At 42.7% G+C, this 21,366-nt stretch overlaps 1 protein-coding gene across 2 annotated transcripts in view; it reads right to left on the bottom strand.

Annotated features, from left to right (window-relative positions):
• OTUD7B (OTU deubiquitinase 7B) overlaps nt 1–21,366 on the bottom strand; it is a 56,854-nt gene that overhangs the window by 29,976 nt on the left and 5,512 nt on the right. The window contains exon 1 of one of the 2 annotated variants that reach the window (XM_072428846.1): nt 4,607–4,853. The exons of the other annotated variant lie outside the window; for it this stretch is intronic. Coding sequence (XP_072284947.1) covers nt 4,607–4,679 — 73 coding nt within the window. The 5' untranslated portion in view covers nt 4,680–4,853. Of the gene's footprint in view, nt 1–4,606; nt 4,854–21,366 lie in introns of those variants that run through there. 2 annotated transcript variants of the gene reach the window in all.

Consider the following 21,366-nt stretch of genomic DNA (forward strand, 5'->3'; position numbering starts at 1 on the left):
ATATATATATATATATATATATATATATATATATATATACATACATATACACCAGGGTTCTCCCCAGCCCCTTTTAGCCGGGTGTTTTTGGGTAGTTACTGATGAGTCGAGTTACAATACAGGGGCTGCCACCCACCTAAAATTATAATATATTAAAAACATAAAATTAAAATATATAAATTATTTAAAGCTGGGTGCAAAGAAATTTTAGGCAGGTGGCAGCCCCTGTATTGTAACTCAACTCATCAGTAACTACCCAAAAACACCCCGCTAAAAGGGGCTGGGGAGAACCCTGGTGTATATATATATATATATATATATGTTCTCCCAGCCCCTTTTAGCTAGGTGCACCACTTTGCACTTTTCAGTATTTTGGGTGATTACTGAAAAGTTGGGTCACAATACAGGGGCTTCCACCCACCTACAGATTTCTGGGGAGAATGCTGTGTATATATATTTCTGACACAGGAAAGAACTCCTGAAAATGGGGACAAACACAGCAATGGAAATCAGGAATTCTACTTTCACTGGCTGCGTACTCGGAAACAACCAGGGAGTAAACATTTACAAGAGGTTGTTAGTGATCATAGATTTCTTTTCCAGCCAAACTTGTCTCTTCCTCTTAGGTAGGTCTGCACACCCATTTTTGCGGTCTGTGATCCACCAGGGAGATTTTCCTTCACTTCCTGTCCCAGAGACAGAACAGGTTATCTTTCATCTCACCTCTTGCAACCCCAAATTTTGCATCCCTGCACCACAGACACTGGACAGGCAAGGAATACAGAGCCAATTCAATCCAGTGAAAACACAGACAGCAATAAACACCTGATGGGGGGTTATCTAACATGATCCAATACTAAGAAAGGAACTGGCTGTGTGATTGTGGTGACTCCCTATAGCCAGGCAGGAGACACAAATCTCCTTCTGTAAACTAACAGCCGGCCTAATAATCCTGACAAAAGGCTGACCTTTTTCTACGGCCCATTGCCAACCCGATTTCTTTGCCGGGGTGCAAAGTGGACAGAAAGAGACAAACAAGTTTGCAAAATACTGATACCATGCGTGTCCATGTAATGTGGAAGGTTTCCTCCTCCTCACAATGAGCCTTTGTGTTTACAGCACAACTTTCCTCTGTTATCGGGAGCTCGCGGAAGGTGTGGCCTGAAATTCCAGGAGACAGAATGGCCTTTCTGCAACGGGGACAGAAGAGCGCGGAGAACTCTGGAGGGTCCCAGGTGTCACCTGGCGTACAGATATATTAGGCCCAATTGTGACATCGGAATAATCCTACACCTTGTGGAAGACGGAAAACTCACTACTTCCCTCCATTCCATTGTGTGATACTTCCCCCAGCTACTAGACTGTAAGCTCTTTGGAGCTGTGTAAAATGTTGCCACTTGACGGTGGAAATTTCAGCCTTACAGAGCCAAAAAGATCATTGGCATCTATTAAACTGACCTGAGAGGCCGAAACTGTTCATTGCTCAAGGAACCCCAGCAAGCTCTGGAAGAACTCCGGTGTGGAGGATTGGGTATTGCTAGAGAGATTTGCATGCAGAGCACCCTCCTAGGTAATGCATTCAATGCTGAGCTTCCATATAAATGGAAAAAAAAACCCAGAAAGTAGGCCTGATTTATTAAAGTTCTCCAAGGCTAGAGAAGATACACTTTCATCAGTGAAGCTGGGTGATCCAACAAACCTGATATGGATCTGGTCCAGGATTGAAAACATTTGCTAACAAATAGCAAATTACTTTTAATAAATCCATTCCAGGTTTGCTAAATCACTCAGCTTCACTCATGAAAGTGCATCCTGTCCAGCCTTGGGAGAGCTTTAATAAATCAGAGACAATGAAAGAGGAAGGCCAGAGAGAGCAGAGTGATAGAGAAATGAAATAGTCACTCTCCTCTCTCTCCTCTTCTCCTATCACTGTCCAGTCACAGGCTGGGGGAAGGACAAGACCTATAAGTGTTACTGATCTTTCTGCTACAGCTTTCCTGCCTTGAATTCATAGGCCTAGATGGACAGAACTACAAATCCTTCATATTTCTATTCTTTCATTGTATTTTTATTTTTGTACTCAGTAGTTTGGAGCTCACGTGGAAGCTCAAAGAGGCTTCACAAAGAACACAACAAGTTCTAAAATTCCCAGTATGTGCAGAATCTGCGCCTTCGGGAGATATGTAAATTGAGCTCCCGCTGCTGCGAGGTACGGCTGAAGTATTTGACATAGATATCTGCAAAAGGTACAGTACATCCGCCACATGGAAAGTGGCCCTGAAATGTCTGCGCTCAGCACCATCACCAGCAACAGAAACCGTGAGGAATGAAAAGACTTAACAGCTCGTTATGATCTTGAGTCACCTCTCGGCAGAAAGTGCAAAGTTCAGGGTAGACTATTTATTGGTTCCAAAAGATCAGAAACGCACATAAAATGCTTATAAACCATTTACTTGGCCAATGACAGGGAATGTCCTGGAAGCAATGTTATCAGCTACAACATCAAGGTGGTTTCCCACTGGGTCAGTGGTGAGGGTCGGAGAGCCTCCTATATCAGATGTTGAAATGTCGGTTCACTAGGAGCAGCAATTGACGTGGCTGGCGCAGAACCAACATTCCAACCACCATTTGATCCTAACCAGAAGTGCTGTTTTCCAGCATGCAAACTTCAAACTCATTTCTAAAGTTCTCCAAATAGTGAATGCAGCTCTGTAAATCAGATTCCTGTGCTTCATCCTGTCAGCTGTCATTACCCCAGGTCCTGATGAAGCCACCGACCATCCTTCTGCGCACCCGAGACAGTAATGAATCCAGAAGAACACCATGATTGCTGGTAGGATATTCCACCATTAAATATTACACCATCCCAGCGCAGTGGAGTCTGGGGAATGGTGAAGATATCATGGGGCTACTTTAATGTGGGGAAATAAAAAACTGTACAACTGTCAGGAGAAGGTGAACTTTCCATTGGCGACTAAGAGGGGAATTGCTTCCCCAGTTGTGTAGATGTGTGTGTGTATACAGTTAGGTCCATAAATATTTGGACAGAGACAACTTTTTTCTAATTTTGGTTCTGTACATTACCACAATTCATTTTAAATGAAACAACTTTTGAACAAAGTTGAACTGCAGACTTTCAGCTTTAATTCAGTGGGTTGAACAAAAAGATTGCATAAAAATGTGAGGAACTAAATCACTTCATTTCAGGGGCTCAAAAGTAATTGGACGATTGACTCAAAGGCTATTTCATGGGCTGGTGTGGGCAATTCCATCGTCGCTGGTATGTGGAAGATTTTGCTGTGAACAGACAACATGCGGAGCTCTCCATGCAGGTGAAACAAGCCATCCTTAAGCTGCAAAAACAGAAAAAACCCACCCAAGAAATTGCTACAATATTAGGAGTGGTAAAATCTACAGTTTGGTACAACATGAGAAAGAAACAAAGCACTGGTGAATTCAGCAACGCCAAAAGACCTGGATGGATGGCCACGGAAGAAGTGGTGGATGATGGCAGAATCATTTCCATGGTGAAGAGAAACCCCTTTACAACAGCCAACCAAGTGAACAACAAGAACTAAACCTAATTAAATAAAATGAGCAGACGGGGTGTTTATTGCGGAAATAGTAGTGATGTCCCTTCTGCAATAAAATAAACTTACCTGCCTGATTGAAATTTTTAAAATTACGTTGGCAGTTCTGGATGATCTTCAGCCATCTTGGCCGGAATGACGCAGCTCCCAAGTGTGCTCACAGGAGTTCCTTACACTCCTGACATCTAGGAGCATTGCACAGCTTAGTGTCCATTGAGAAAAATGGAAGTAACTTGGAAGGTTTGTGAACAGGAAGGTACGTTTATTTCATTGTAGAAGGGAACCTGTCCGTTCACATTTTTTCTCCCCTTGGCTTAGTTTCTGTTGTGTTTTTTTGGATTCTTGCAAGCACTTACTGTGCTTTATCTCAAACAAGAGCACTTTTTGCAGGATGCCGTGCTTGCTGTATAAAGTGAACACACTGCAATTTTGTTTTTTGCAGCGTATTCAGCAAACATCAATTACAGATTACACTCATTAACCCAAACGCTGCAGAGAACAACTATGGGACCGGTTTGAAAAACAGCAGCTTAACCGTCGCCAAATGGCTCCTTTGGAAAAAGAATTTCCAAGCACATAGAAGAATTAGAAGCAAGCAGCGCCCCATTTATTACAAGGAACCAGGCAAAAGAGTAGCAGGAGAAGGATACTTACCACGTGGTCATGTGACAAAGTTTTAAAGATTTAACATTACCTATCCGCTTCATATTTCTCCCCTTCGCAGAGGTTCCATATAGTGCAAAGATTTGAACAAACTTTGCAGAGTCCTACCCGCTGTTGTATCTATTGAAATAGACACACAAACCCCATTTACGTCCAGAAAGCTGGAGTGGGATTGGTTACCTTCTGCAGTCACATGATCAGTTATGTGTCCAGGGCTGGTCACACGCAGCCATATGTAAAGATTTTATAGCTTTTTGGCTGCAGATGTGTATGAAACAACAGAGGCTTCATCACTATTTAAATAAACGGGATGGCAACTTTGTCACCGGTAGGGATTAAGTTCCTCATCTTACCTTCCAGGAGATCTCTAGCCAATCCTGGCTCTGCACCGGTTGAGCGCACAAAATGTGACAGGACGAGATCCATGTCGGTGGGTCATGTGATCAGGGAGTCCTCTCAGGAGGCTGGGGAACAGGTGGGACATGGAGGTCAGGGGGTAAGTTCTTCAGTCTAGGGGTAGAACAATACACAGACACGGGCAGCAGACACACACCGCGGGTACGCTGAAGATTATCAGACGCAATTGTGGGCTGCTGCTGCTACGAAGGAAGAACGCGCACACTTGACAGCGCCAGTCACATGAAAACAGAGATAAAAATAAACCCTCTCTCAGCTCCCTCGTTCGGCCTGGGTGAAGAAGGGTTCTGGTTTCCCTTTGTTCACAATTTTCACAAAAGCGTTTGGCGGCCCCGCCTCGCCGTTCAGAAGGGGACATTGTTCTGACTCCTACAGGTGCCGTTTTTCACAAAACAACATCAAGACGGCGGCTGCGGCCTGCTTCCCTCGGATCCTTAAAGGAAAACTCCAGCTTGAGAAGTAAAAATCATATAACAGAGATTTAAAGGCTTGTTTTCACTCTTTATCTTTTATTACAGCACTGCTGACGCCCTATAGCCACTTCTGGCAGCACTCCACATCTGGAATGGCATCTTACCCGCTCCTCTTTCTCCAGGGTGGTTGCCAATGGTGACAACAATGCATTGAAATGGCTACCAGTAGTCTGGCCAGTAGGGTGACAACAAGAGAGCACAAATGAAAGACAAGGCCAGAGTGTGGTCACCTTATACATGAACATGTTGAAGCTGATTGGGTTTTTATTACTTTAAGTGCAAAGCAAAGCCAATGTATTTCAATGAACAAGACACATAAATGGTTGGCACGTCCCACCGATAAGTCATGTGACTGAGCAAAGAAAAATGCCAGATACCTGGCATGCAGAGTCTGGACTATACAGTATTACATCAGTGAGTCAGAAATGGAGCCAGGGGATCAGCACAATTATTATGTTCACAGGAAGTGCTCTGACCTCTTCCTTATGACAGGTCCTCTTATTTTAGGAGAAGTGTTCCAATGACTCCAAATGTTTTCACTGGCAAAGTCTCAAGTGTTTAACTTTAAGGAGGAAGACAAAGCGCTATTCGTGCTGCCCACACCCCGTCACACTGGCATGTCAGCTGCTGGATGCCTCCCGCTCAACAAACAATGTTCTGGGTCTCCGATATGAAATACAATATTGTGGATGGCAGTGCTGAGGCAGGACCCCCCATGTGACTTACAACCCGATGTTTACAAGGCATTAGGCCACGCCCACAATCCCCGCACCAACAGCTGGGGCACAGGACAGACAGGGTACTGGGAATGGGATTTGTGTCCCCACAGCAGTTACAACACTGAGAGCTACACTGAATAGAATACAGAGTGATAAGGGGCCAGTCCATCCAAAAGTGATATTCTGCCATTAAGTGCAGGGAGGGAAGGAACTCCTCATAATTGGCACCGCAGGGGTACAGACCTGGGAACGCCGGGCAAGCAAGACGAAAGCCCTCAATGGGCACACAATTTGGATCTGGCCATCCAGCAAAGAGACTGCTGGAGCCCCTTCATAATGGGCACTGCAGTGCCACCCCCCCCCCAGGGACCCGTTTAGCTGGGCAACCCACCTGGCACTTTTTTGTACCCACCCGGTATTTTTTGAGTGGTTAATGAAAAGTTGGGTCAGAATATAGGGGCCACCGCCCACCCAAAGCTTCTTTTCCCAGCCTAAAAAAAATTCTGGGGAGAATACTGCACTGGTTGAGTTTAAAAATGAACTGGACCGAATTCTTTAAGAACATAAATCCACTGAATACTGACCATTCCAGATTGCTATATTGATTGACCATTGATTGGGAATTTCCAGTCTTTGCCTGGTCAAATTCCTCTGAATTAACCTCCGACCCCCACTGCTTTCCTGGCAAATCAAATCAGAAGGAAGTCCCAAAAAATAAGCATCCAATGGAAGCACTCTCTACTCTTTATGACAACAGCACACCTTTGTCATCCTTATCAATAGGGAACGTTCCCATTGGCTGGAGCAATCTACTAATTTACATTAACCTATCAGAGTAGAGTCAGAAACACGTCAGAGCTTCTAATTTGCATGCTGTTTATAATTCAGTGACACTGGGAATTGGTATTTTCAAAACAATGTGTCACCCAGCTTTCCTTTAACTGATCCATGATATGCTGATGGCCACTAGGGGGAGCACTAATGCATCTATAAATGACATACAATAAAAAGCAAGCAAGCAGGTGGTCAAATTAAAAAAAAGTTAACATGCAAATATACCCCAAACACTAACTGCTCTTTTTGTTTCCTTTTGGTCTGTTAAAAATCTATTCAAAAGCATTTTATTGTACCTGTTTAAAAAAAAACAATCCTACGCAGGCAGTGAACGTATAACTTCCTGTGCTTCTGCTGTTATCAGCATGGCTTGCAATTCTCTCTGTGGGCTATAATAGGAGTCCCCAACCACTGGGACCGGTACCAGGATGTGGGCTGTGCTGAACTGGGTCGCAGTGACTTTTCTGTGACTGGAAGGACCTGTGTCTCCTCCATTCTCTTATCATATAATTTAGCCAATCGTGTGACCTGGCTCCGCTCCTCTGTCATTTCATTCAGTCGATCACATAAGCCGGCTTGCAAAATGACAGGAGATAGAAATCCTACTTTTTTTTGTCTTGATACTGTTCTATGGTGCAAAGAAGGTTGGGGAGTGTTGGACTACAGGACACCATTGTTAGAGATAACGTCCTGCCTTAGGGTGACAACGCTGCTCCTCCATAGATACAGTACAGTGAACGTGGTCACTCCACGACAACTACTGGCAGGATCATCAAGTGAAAAAAGAAGACTAAAGCTGTCACTAAATCTTGGGTTAGGAAAATATCCTGATGAATATGCTTTTCTTAGAGACTAAAAATATTTCATCCATTTTGGGAAATATCCCGATTGCCTGTTTTCTGCAGAGCAGATTTCCATACGGAAGCAAAATGTGAAGAGAAATCGCTTAGCCGGATCCCCTAAGGTGGTGTAAAGATTTCCCAGACATCTCGCTGGTGCAGGAAGAATTTGGGGACAAGCGGAGGTCTAGGTGACACGTCTCCGCCGGGGCCCTATGACAAGTCGCAGACATAGGTAGGTAATGTGCAGTCCCTGCAATATGGCAGCCATGGATTCATCCACAACATTGAAAATTAATGGGGAACGTTCACATTTTTCTTGCATTGAAAATTACGATCACAGACAATTAAACCTAAGCATAGATAATGAAGTGTAAACTGTTACAATCCCAGCACCGAATTATAAAATGATGGGTGAGTATTGGAAATACAATACAATGTATACAATCATCTCCACTTCTCGAACATCGCTTATAGCTGGAATATCGCTTGATTGGCCGATCCTCCTATCACAAGAAACTTCTAGAAGGGCCCCTTATAATACCAGGGAAAGGGGATTTCATGGACATCACAGCCGCTGTCTGTGCAAGAATATTACAAGTGGGATGATGGAGCCGCAGGGGGTAGTGAGATTTCTGCAGCCACAAGGGGGAGCACTAACACATCTGTAAATGCAATGGTAATTTGTAGAGTATAATTTACAGCCTTATCTCCAAAAGTATTTCCATAAATTGGCCAAAACCCCACTCACACAAGCCGTGTGAGTCAACACATACAAAGTAAGTTCAAAGGCAAGAAAAACCAAAGCAAGTTGATGGGGTTTTTTGAAAAAAGGCCATTCAATATGTATTAATAACCCTAACAAGGTAAACGCGGTAATCATAGGAGGTCCAGCCCTTTTAAGTAAGGTGGGGAATTTGGACCAAAAACTAGATATCGGGTTTCCTAATAAATCAGCATCTTATAGAAAAAGGGAGCTAAATGTCTCATCTTCATCCAACGCGTTTCGCCTATTGGCTTCTTCAGGGGTAATTATGTAGAGCATTTAGCGGATACTGTGAACAAAAACACAGGTATTGTAGGAAAAAATGGCCGTTAATATGTACTTGTTTTCATAGGGGGTAAAGAAGTCCAAATAGTATGTGGGGAGGAGGGTAAATATAAAATCCAAGAGGGTATATGAAACAATTGTCAGGTAAGGTGATAAACGTGTGGTTTGGGTGTTGTAGAACATTCATTCAAGGAGACAGTGTAGAGCGATGATTGACGGAGATCGTATAGACAGAAAATGATCCAAGTTGTGTATTAGAAATGTGTGTCATGAGTGTGACATGTCACATATTGGTGGAACATCTGGAATGTAAACCAGAGCTCCCTCAGCACATAAAAATATGTCCAGATATTAGAAGGGTTGTCAGTCAGACAAAGGCTGCTGCAATGCAAGACTCATCTGCTGTGATGTCTTTTAAGCTAACCCATTCTGCTCTGGGATCCTTTAGTAAATATTGATTTGTCAATAAAGATTTATGGAAAAAAAGAATTAAGCCAAACTGGTCCAAATCCATTGGATTCCTTACAAGCCACTCCAGGCAGCAGCTGCGATAATTCACAATGAACACGTCATGCGATGGCAGCTCCGCAGTGATGGCCGGCTCTACGTTGAGGCTTTGGCAGGGAAATCAGCTTAGTCTGTGAGTGACCAGAGCTGGCCTGCCGCAGCAGATGGCACTCTGCTATTTAGCGACCCGGAAACGTAATGCAGCGTAGGCGCTGCCACATGCTGAACCTTGTTCTGTACATAAACCTTTGTGAAGTGACAGGAGGGGCATCCTAGATGCTGCAGGATCAGAGATTCAAAACCACACAAAGGATACAAACACGAGAGATGATTGTTAACTGAGACAAAGGGTTGTGATTGGGTGAAAATCTAGTGTGTGTGTAACTGTGCAGCACTTCGTTCATCGATCAATTCTGGAGGACCAATGAATAACCTATAGAGAACAATCACTGTACTCTCCCAGGGTTCTCCCCAGGCCCTTTTAGCTGGGCGCACCACCCGGCACTTTTCAGCACCCACCCGGCTGTTTTTGGGTGGTTACTAAAGAGTTTGGTCACAATACAGGGGCTGCCAGCCACCTACAATTTTTTCCCACCTGATTACATACTCTAGGTCAGTGTTTCTCAACCAGGGTTACTCCAGAGGTTTCTAGGGATTCCTTGATAATTTAGGTGACACCAATATTATTTTTGGCCATCTATAAGGGTGACATTCTTCCCACTGACCCGCAATGTAAGAGGCTTTTTTCTTATTGTTCTCCAGGCCAATGTACTGTGGGATGTGAATATAGTAATTATATTGGGGGTTCCCTAAAGACCTAAAAGTTATTTTAAGGGTTCCCCTATGCAAAAAAAAAAAACATTGCAAAAAGGCTGATGCAAACCTTTGCCTTCTTTACATTGTGCTGCATGTTACAAACGGTAGACCAGTACAATGTTTCAGGCATTACATACTTTGGATCGCAGCATTCTGTACACCATTCTGTATGCTGTAACATATTGTAGATTGCTTCATACTGTAAGCTATTTTCAACATTACTTCTGTAGATTTTTACTTTGTGTTCCATTATCCGGACTACAGCCTACTGTAAACTGAGCTTTCTGTTGCATACTGTGGATTGTTGTATCCTGTACACATTATTATATTGTGAATACATTTAACTGCTTTCTGTATGCATTTCTACATACTTTCAACTGCAGCCTGTATGCTTTACTATAGGCTACATACTCTAAACCATTGTACTTTGGACGCAGTGCTATATGTTACATTCCTCAAATTCTTAAACTCTGTGCACTTTGCTGTGCATTTAAATTACTAGGAATTTGTTTAGGAATGCAGCATTTTTCTACCACTCAGCACACTTTTTTCTAGCTTTTAGAAGCCATATATCATTAGATAGCTAGTATAGGCCATTGTTGTTTCTGGGTACAGGACCCATTGCTTTCTGTAACAGAAGGTGTGCACACAGCATTAAAGTAAATGATCCTCTTCTGAGTCAACTGGGACTGTTTGCAGTCTAAGGCTATGTACATACGTCCGGATTCTCATGCTGGAAATGGTCATTTCCAGTAACAGGTGAATGAACAAGCAATGTACACAAAGCTCCATTATTTTCAATGGACAGGGGAGGGGAGGAGGAAGAGTGGCACCCCGCTGTGCTCTCCTCTATTGACACGCATTGTGGTTGTTCCTGATCGGTCGTTCATTGAACAATAAACGGAATCAGGAGACCGCTGTACATATGTCGATGAGTAAAAATGTTCAATTCGGGGGGAGAGTTTCATGTGTGTATGCAACCTAACAGCGTCCATTCGTTTTCAGGGAGCTCACATCTGAGGGGTTAATAGGAAATACAGCCTGGAAATGTAATGAGGAAATATGGCTGCTTCTATATTCATTCTGCAGCTAATACATGGTGACCACATGGCATCAACAGGTCATTTAACTATGTTGCAGGAGGAACCTTTATGGACCCTTTATGCCATAGTGCTGGACTACCACGTCCATTATTCCCAAACAGCAGCTAGACAGGGGGCAACGTGAGATTTGTAGCTTCCGAGTAGTTGGAACAGTGCGGACTTTTGTATTAGGGTTGTTTATGGGGGATGACTGAGCAGAAATGCCATTAGCCTGAGACAATTTAGTGTGCTCCTCCGGTCTCCATAGGCATACTTGGAGGCTGATATCATACAACAGAGGAGGTGGTGTTGACCTTTTTCCAGAATTCCTGGCCGCTTACAACTTATGTGCAAAAATGTGTTGTTGGATATTTGTTTGTCTTTTAATGAAAACTTTGCTATTTATAATTTGTGCTTAGAATAGAGTGCCTGAAATGTTTTTACATGGCTTCCATATTGATATTAGCCAAGCACTAAACAAAGTGCAGTGATCTCCCCAGCCCCTTTTAGCTGGGTGCACCGCCCGGCACTTTTCAGTAACCACCCAGCTGTTTTTGGGTGAAGAGTTGGGTCACAATACAGGGGGGCTGCCACCTGCCTACAATTTCCATTCAGCTTTAAAAATTTCTGAGCTGAACACCGAAGTGCTTGCAGTTAATTCTGCTGGCCTCAATGTCATTACTGTGACTTTTGGAGACCAATGCACAGGAAACAGCAAATATGTGTGCTGGTCCCTATGTCATCGCTGTGTCCTGTAGTGCCATAGAAACCAATGGATGGGAAGACAGTGCCTAATGTGTAATCCCATTGGCCTCTACATCATTACAGCGTCTTGTAGTGCCATAGGGACCAATAGATGGAAACATGGTGCTCAATGTGTAGTTCCACCAGCCTTTATGTCATTGCTGTGTCCTGTAGTGACATAGGGGCTTATGAATGGAAACCCACCGACCACTCAACGGTTAATTTCCTATGATGTCATAGGAATACATGGAACCAACCATTGAGCACGAGGTTTCCATTGGCCTCTACATCATTATGTCGTCCTGTACTAACATAGCGGCCGATGGATGGAAACATAGCACTCAGTGGGTAACATCAGCGGCTGTATTTTCCGTATTCTGCAGTGACAGATGCAACCACATCATTCGGCAGTTAATTGCACAGTCCTCCGTGTCATTACCATGTCCTGTGGTGACATAGGATCAATGGATGGAACCACAAAGTCCAGGAAAAGACCAGAAATTAGGCAGTTTTCAGCACAGGGAAGTTTGGCTGAAGGACAGTTAAATATTTTATTTGCAAGATATTTTTTTCCCTTTCATTTTAATCCCTTTTCCAGTTGCTTCAGCCATACCTTGATTTATTTTTGAATGAATGTAGTAAGGGCCACACGGCTCCTCTGTGCACAAGTAACCCAACACTTAGACTTTGTGGATTCTCAGCAATGTAAGCCTGTGGCTGTTGTGTTTCGGGAAAGAAAAAAAAAAATCAGCATTCCCATCGCGGGCCAGCTCACAATATTGACAAGCGAGTGCCTTGTGCACGTGTGCTAAACAGCCGTGACATGAAATATTTGCTCTTCATTGAGAGAGACATGTCCCTGGAGGTAGACTGTAGTCGGCCTCTATTCTAGGAAACTGAGCTTAGCAGAACAGGCGCACGAGTGTGCGCTACAGCTTCTGACACATGAGAAAGCTGCTACATTATCACAACCAAAGAGAACCTGTCATGAATAAAAGTAACAGACCGCGTGATGTACTGAGCTTACCAATAGAGGATGCATACCATACCATGGGCTTGTTCCTTACCAGGGTGCATGCAATGTGGATTTTAAAGTGTAATTAAACCTTTGATATATGAAGAAGGTACTATGTGCAACAATACTGATACTCAAAAAATTCTGGGTTAAGTAAAATAAAAGTAAAATGCCTTGTCCAATACAGACCATGAGCAGCACCGGAAGCCAATCAGGTATACTGCACAAAAACATACTGGGGGAAGAGCAGACAGATAACTTCTATGGCTTGTTTCTGTTCTTACATTGCCCAACCACAGTAAAGGGTATCTGAATTTAATTGTGTGATGCCGGATTTGTGACGTGGAAAGCCCAAGCAAATAAAACAACACATAGTATGCCATTTCTAAAATCAATCTAATTTTAAAACGAGATGAACAGACTGACATCCGACCATGTAATGTGAATGGATTTCAGGCTAAGGTTGGTGCCCAGATTGCATTGCAGGATGCAGCGTCCTTATCTCTGACATTTCCATACGGTGCCAGTCTGGCACCTCACTTGGCATGGAAATATGACAAGCCCTTGGTATGAACCGCCCAGTCATAAAGTTATGTAAGTTATACTGCAGAAGCTGACTTTGAAGCACAACTTCGGAACACGTCAGCAAAAAAAAAAAAGAAGTTTTAATACTCTGAAGAAAGGTTGAACAGGTCATGGTTACTGCCTGAAGGACCCATTTTTATCTCTTGGTTGGGGATTTAAACCATTGACACTAGAAATATTTAAACCAAGGAGCATGCAAACCTTTAGCGTCATCTCCAGGAGACCTTTGCCAAACCTACTGAAGCCTCCTGCAATAATTCTGTGCAGCGCGATTTTCCTTTTATGTCTAAAGCGGAGCGGCCAAAGTGGTTTGAGAGAAAAAGTATTTGATCAATGGAACTTGTGGCCTTGTATTTCCGGCTCAGGGTCATTAGGAAAATAAAGATTCTGACAACCCTAGAGATTTATAAAGTCAACTCAATAAAAAGAGGGCAGCGCAACGAATACATCATCTTTATAAACTTTATTGATTCAGACATATAGAACGAAAGAACTCTACCGAGATCCATGTAGGTTCTTCCAGTCTGGATCAATAACGTTTATCAAGACGCTGAAGTATACAGTGTGTAGAAATGTTTTTGTAGTTGATTGACTGAGTAGGGAGAAAATTTCAGCCTTGAAGCAAAAGTACCCAGCGCATGGAGGACACTGGCCAGAAGCTTGTGAGAATTATTCGTTTTATTTTTTTAACCCTGGAGATTAAGTTAAGAAAGTCAACCAGATACAATAGATCAACTCCTAGATTGTAAGCTATTCTGGGCAGCTCTCCTTCTCCTGTGTCACCGTCTGTCATTTATAATCAGTGTTTATTGTACAGCGCTGCGTAATATGTTGGCACTATATAAATCCTGTTTATTATAATACTAGGATGAGTATCAGTTCGCAGGTGAATCCTTTGCTTTCATAGCTGCTCCCTTCATTTGACAGAGCACATCTCCCCACCCCTGAACTCCTCCTAAATTTATGATTCCAGGACGTGCAACGGAGATGGGAAAAACAGGCCCAAAAGACCAGAAAGAGATTTGAGGTCTGCCATGGTGCAAAGAAATTAAATTTTTCGGCAAAATTGCTCTTCAAAAACAACTCTTTATTCCAACAGGAGCGTCCCTTTAATGAATAAACATGACAGAGAGGATAGCAGCCCAGACCGAAGCTCAGCATTGCAGCTGATCCCGGCTAGACAGAAAGAGATTTGAGCCGGAGCCATAAATAGATGTATTATAAATAGATTGAGATTCTTGAACGTATTGATTCAATTATCCGTCGACACTTAATGACACCTCCGTGCCTGTGTCATACAGTGGGCCTCTGCGGCCGTCTGTAGAGTATGTTGCAGCCGTCAATGGGTTGCTGTGATTTTATCTGAATCGAAAAAGAAGCAAAACAAAGCACTTCACCTCTTGCTAACATCACAGGCAACGAATTTATATATTTTATTATGGTAACAGGAGAGTGGAGAACCTGTAATCACCTCTGGGTTATAAGGTCACATAAGGTTTACGGCTCGTTCACATGTGGTATATAAACAATCTGAGTTTCCATTATGTGTGTTGACCCTGGTCGGATATTTCAACATTTCAGATAGTTAAGTGTTCAAATTAGCTTGTCATGAAAGGCCAATACTGACTTACTGTAGCTACCAGGTTGTCATGTTGATCTTACAGCTTTAAAAATGCAAATCATGAATCTTGATCAAGAAAGAAAATCGGGAAAGTTGCTAAAACTGGGCAAAGAGGAACATAAATTAACTCGTTGTAATGGAGGAGAACGCAGCAGGACGTCTCCTGCATGTCCCCCCCTTGCTTTAGGGGACTCTGTGTGTAGTGTTTGAGTGTTCATAATCTGTAACAGTGGGAACACAAAAAACGATTGTTTCCAGTAAATGTGATCTTATATCTTCACAGTGCTTTAGTCCCAATGTTCCATCATTATCACAATTATTTCCAAAGCATGGAGAAAAGGTGATTTTGCTTAAAGGGTATCTGAAACCAAAAATTTACTTTATCCTCCACCATAGGAAATGACAGCCGTTGTGCCTGTAACTGACCGCTGAAACAAAGCCTGACACCACTCTACACACAGGACAAACATGATGAGCATTCATCTTGGGTGAAAATTATTCAGCCTGTGTAAAAAGCTTTAATGCCTTTGCCAAGACTTTATTACTAAATGCCCTCCAGGGAAGATTCACTCTGCCCTCCAAGTATGTACAATCTACCCACTCAAAAATACAAAGATTTAGGTACCCTTGGAATAAAATGTAATGGTCTCAGCTATTCAAATCATTGAAAAAAATGAAAATAGCAGCAACCATAAAGATCTGAGGAAGCAGGAAAATCATTTGTAAAAGATAAAGGCAGGTAAAGGGATATTGGAGGGAACAGTGATCGTTGGATTTGTTGTATCCTGTATGCTTCTAACAAGTGTAAAGTTTCTTCCACTATAAAATTAAAATGAATGCTTGGCCAAACCCAATGTCTATGTATCAGGATAATAGGAGGGAAAACATTGAAGCCTGAGGGTGATAAGATATGCCAGGCATTGTATGGGTGCCCTCCGTTGCACCCATAAAATGCCCTTGTGCCTTCAGCTGCGATTCTTCACCTGCGATCACCAAACCGGATGAACAATGGCAGCAGTAATACCTTAGTATGCAGCGCAATGTAACCCTATCGATCTCTAAATCCTAATCTAATTTTCACCTTCGCACAAACTTATGAATGAAAGGTAAAAAAAATATAAATTATATTCCCGTTTATTTGGAGCTGGGAGAGCGGCCAGGGGAACACTAAACAGCTCTTACTTTATTACCTTGTAAACTCCAGACAGCCAAAAGTGAAACCGAGCAATACTTGTAAAATAGGACGTTAACAAGCTATTCATGTTCTAACGTGACCTACTTCTTGTTAAATAAAGGAAACGGACCACATAGGGTAATAACCACCAATGACAAACCTTTACCTTTCCGCCTATCAGAGGATGCAGCAATTTACATGCAGCAAACTGTGTACTGAGAAGGACAACCTGTGACTGTAAGGGATCTTTAGGCTTTCATTTATATAATGTTGAAGAAGTGATCAACTTGTACAGTTATGCTTAAAGCGGACCTAAACTCAACATTTTAAAGAATGGGAGCGCAGTGCCTGCCGGGATGCTCTGGCTGCTTCCTTCCTTCCAAGATGGGCATGGGCAAAGGGGAAAGAGATGGGGATGTCACGCATGTGCAGTGCGATCAGCTCTCCTTTTTTCCCCCCTTTAATGCGACTACATCACCCAATCTTGCACCTTTGCAGTGCGAGATTAGGTCACCTAGAAGGAAGACTGGAAGAGAAGATTAAACATGGTGCCTAGACAAAGAAGAATTCTAGGACGATGCAGGACCGGATCGAGGAAAGGTCTGGCGCCATCGAGAGATATGTGAGATTAAAAGTATGTGTGATTTTTTTTATTTTCACTTTAGTTCTGTTATAAAGTGTGATTAAAGTCACTCTGAAACATTCACGATCAGGCAGATGTTTACTGCAGAAAAGGGACAGGCGATGTCCCTTCTGCAATAACAGTTCTTACCTGCCTGATCACCGCCCAGCTGCCAAATTCTGTTAAACGGGGCATGCGGCAATCCCAGCTTTCCTTGAATGCCTAGAATAAATGGAACTCCACAGCATGGACCTGTCATTCTGTCAAACAGGATGGCCTTAAATGGCCCCGGGAAAAAAAACAGTTCAGTTCTGCTTTATTACCACCTTGTCAAAGTTTTATAGTCACCTGCCAATGCTACATGGCTGACAGTCTCTGCTACAAACATTTGCTTCCGCTCTGTATGCCAGAAGAAAACCTGTTTATTTCTATATAGAGGTCATCCATCCTTCTGATGTATAATTGATGACGTCTCAATGAGATTTTTTGAACATATGCCAGAAGAAGCAAAGAACCAACTAGACCAGCCAATCTTAAAAAGGGTTCCTCCAGAGGTTGCTGGGCGTTCCTCTGTCTGTGGCTGAATGAGCTCCCATAATGTGATGCCCGTATAGTTCTGGGGCCAACACCTCTTGGTAGAGTCAGCTGTATGACTCTGTTTTTCTTTTCACTGGTAACCAATTTAGGAGACTTTTTGTCAACTGACCCCCAATAAATAGTTTCTTAGGAAGAGTTCTCAAAACCTAAAAATCAATTCAGAGTTTCCTCAAGTGTAAAAAGATTGAGAAAGGCAGAATTAAACAATGACGAACTTGCCTGATGTGCCAGGATCACACGCTGGGCCATGTGATTTGCCCGACCTGTTCAAACGGAACGACAAGTCAGATTTTGTCCTGAGAAAAGATGAGGTCATTGGATGGAAGAATACTCCATAGGAAAACTACTTCATCAAACGGTGTGATTCATAGAAGTCGCTCGGCCGCCTGTTTACTCCCAAAACTGCTTTGTAATTACTTTGCAATTACTTAAGCAGAGGAATAACAAGTCTGACTTCAGATAAGCATGGAATATTTTAACTTGGAGAGAACACAATGGGGAATGTTTCTAACATTCCCACGGCTTAAAACTAAAAAATAAATTCTTGCAGTGGGAGTTCAGCAATGGCAGAATTAGGTTCTTGTTTTAAAGGTTTCTATTAATGCAAAAGGATGGGTATTGAACAAGCCCTCCCTCCCCACTACCATTAAACCCATCTTATTTAATCTAAACCTCTCTGGGTCTTTCTTTCATTATCTACCCCCTAATGTCTCCCTCCTGTTACCCCCTACTGGGAGACTGAAAAGAGGATCAATATTATCCAACTTTCACCATCTACAATATGGAACACATATAGGATTATATGAATAAATATATGAATATAAATCTCCCTTTGGGTATGCTCCACATGTCCCCTAGTGCAGCAAACACCATGAGAATCTGCAAAACGCGTTGAATACTGTGGCAAAATTCCAACAGGACTAAGAAGGGTTATTGACCTTCAGTTATTCTTTATCATATGTTTGGGTCTATAGAACTTTTTAGATTTGATGAACTGTTGACTTTTATACAGTTAGTTTTGTACTTTAAAATCCCATTAGGCTTATTTTAACGGGGTGATAAAATGTGGTTGATGTTCTGTCTTCTTCGGTCTCCTGTCTTCTCACCATTATATCCCCCACCCTTTTAGATCACATACTTATTGCTGGTATGTGGGAACACTTTAATATTTGTTAATTACAGAGTCCTTTAACCCCCCAAACGGGATGGATATTTCATCATGTTCTGTCTTATAGTACACAATGGACCTATTAAATCTCTTCAAGACTGGAGAAGATAGACTACCATTGGTGAGCCTAGGTGATCCAGCAAACCTGGCATGGTTTTGGTACAGGTTTGAAAACATTTGCTAAATAATAGTAAATGATTTAAAGAAATTCATTCCAAGTTTGTCAGATAACCCAGACATACCCATGATAGTCCATCTTCTACAGTCTTGGAGAGCTTTAATATACCAGGGGACTTTAAGCCTAGACATGCACATTGAATCTTGCTGAAAATGATCTTTTGAGATAGAAAAAAAACAGTGCTGTACATTTCTATGGAGAGGGGAGAATAAGAGGGTACCCCCCCTGTGTCTTACTCCATTGGAAAGTACTAAGGGTCGGCCTCGCTCGGTCACTCATTGATACCCCAGGACGGATCAGTGAACGGCATTGGGGGACAGCTATATACACACTAGATATTTGCCTCATCTCGGACGACAATCATCCTGGGAAAAAGGAGAGTGGAAAGCAAGTATATACACTTTCCTATTTTTGCTTTGAATTAAACGTGTCACTTTGCCCTGAAGAGCACACATCTAAACAGTGAATGTCTTTGGTTTAGATAAGAGGAGAATTACACAATCCAGAACAGAGTCCAAGTCAGCTCTGTGTAAAGGAAGAGGTGTGGCAGGAGCTGAACTTTGGTGTAGGAAAACCGCTGAGATTCAGAGTCAGAAAATAAAATTGCAGGGCAGGGAGGTCACAGGCCGCACCCGTGCGAGGAGGGCCGGGAAAGAGAATGAGAGGAACATGACAAGATCACCTCTTCCAGCTTTCCTATCACCCATTTCCTGTGCAGGATTTATTTTTACATTTTTTTTTATATTTTAAGAACAATCGCTGTCTAATAATAACCTTGAACCATTTTACAACGTCTACCCTTCTTCTGCCTGGGGTATTTCGGAAAGCTGGCTTTGGCCGTGTTCAGACTGTCACCCAGGACTCAACCGCTCAAAGTCCTGGTTATCATTATAATAAACGGAGGAGCCTAAAATCTCTTTTTAGTGGCAGGTGTTTGAAGACTTTTTCAAAAGCTCCATGCAGCTTATCTGGCTTGAACCACATCCACAGTCAAGTGAGAGCCTTCATAACAGCATGAACAATCCTTTTGTGACGACTGCACTGCAACAACTTACTTAGCAAATGTTCCAGAAAGCACGTCAATCCCTCCTCACAGCTCCCGGGCACTCAATTTCAACCAATATGTGCCCAGGAGCTCCGAGGAGGTATTCACCACCCATTTGAACCTTAGACTCGTCCTGAAGACAGCGGGCTCTCTCCAGGTCACATGACCGGTGCCAAAGCAATGGTCACAAGATTTCTGCCAAAAGTGTACGGAGCCAGCCAACCAACCAGATGTGAGAAGAGCTATGTAACCAGGCCAGGAAATGCATACATCACTATATATCAAATGACAGGTCTTCTTTAATTCCCCTTGTCATGATTTATTACGCTAATCCTTCTGACCCGTGCTGAGGAAAAAACAAAACTCAGATAATTACAACCTCAAATATACTAAACTATACTTTTCTCTCGCTCTCCAAATATGTTTATAGGTAAATGATATTCTCCAGCTAGTATTTACCCAGGAAATACATCGACTCGCCACACCCCACCATTAATTACCACAATGTCAGATTTATTTACCCCAGCTTTCGATTTCTCACTTCATTCATGTCTGCCGATCGTTTCTATGGGATATCCAAACATTTTAAAAAAAGCAATCTGTGTGATGAATTGTTGAATTATACTCTTTAGGTATTTGAGGTACAGAAATGTTTCTTACAGCAAAACAGACTTCATGGTAAAATCAACCTATCTTTTCTGGGCTGGCGTGCAACCTTATGGACGCCTTCTTACAGCGACCAATCACCTGCATGCTTTTATTATCCAACCTGTACTGATTGGTGGCTCTACACAAAGTCTGTTGACCGACAGCTCGTCTTCCATAACCCATACTAAAATATAAGGCTCTTTAACAGCGTCTGTTTTGGTCTAAACTTCAAAAAATTCTGGGATAACGATGCCAACAAGCCATTGGTTAGCTTGGGTTTTATTAAAGTGGACCTAAACTCCAAATTGTTACTTTACATAAAAGGGTAGACACCGCCGCAGAGTTCAAGACTGAATGGGAGTGCAAAGCCTGGTGTAGGTATCCCAGGAGGCCGGGGCTGCTCCTGCTGGGGCCTATCGGGCATGCGCAGCAAGGGCATTTTTTCCACTAAGGGGAAGGAGATGCTGATCTCACGCATGCGCCCGAGATCAGCTCTTTTTTTCCCCCCCCCACAGCGGCTACATCACCCGACCTTGCAACAGCACAGTGACAGTTCGGGTGACGTAGCTAGAACAATGGAAAAAATAAAGAATAAAGAGGGCAGTGCCCAGTTCTTCCTCAGCGCTGGGACAAAGAAGATCTCTAGGACAACACCAGACTGGATTAAGGGAAGGTCCAGCGCCATCGAGGGATCTGTGGGAGTAACTGTGTTGTTTTTTGTTTTGTTTTTTTACTTTAGTTCTGTTTTAAACCCCTGCCAGTGGTGGCTGAACAACAATCTGCCACATGTATGGATAAATTCTGAAGGAAAACTTCAGAAGTCAGAACTAGAAATAAGAGCCAGGGGTAAGTATGCAGTGTAAATCACACTTACCGTATTTTTTGCCATATAAGACGCACTTTTTCTTCCCCAAAACTGAGGGGGAAAAGTTAGTGCGTCCTATACGACAAATGTGTTAAAAAAAATAATTAAAATAT

This window comes from Pyxicephalus adspersus, chromosome 12 (genome assembly GCF_032062135.1).
Source record: "Pyxicephalus adspersus chromosome 12, UCB_Pads_2.0, whole genome shotgun sequence".
NCBI lineage: Eukaryota > Metazoa > Chordata > Amphibia > Anura > Pyxicephalidae > Pyxicephalus > Pyxicephalus adspersus.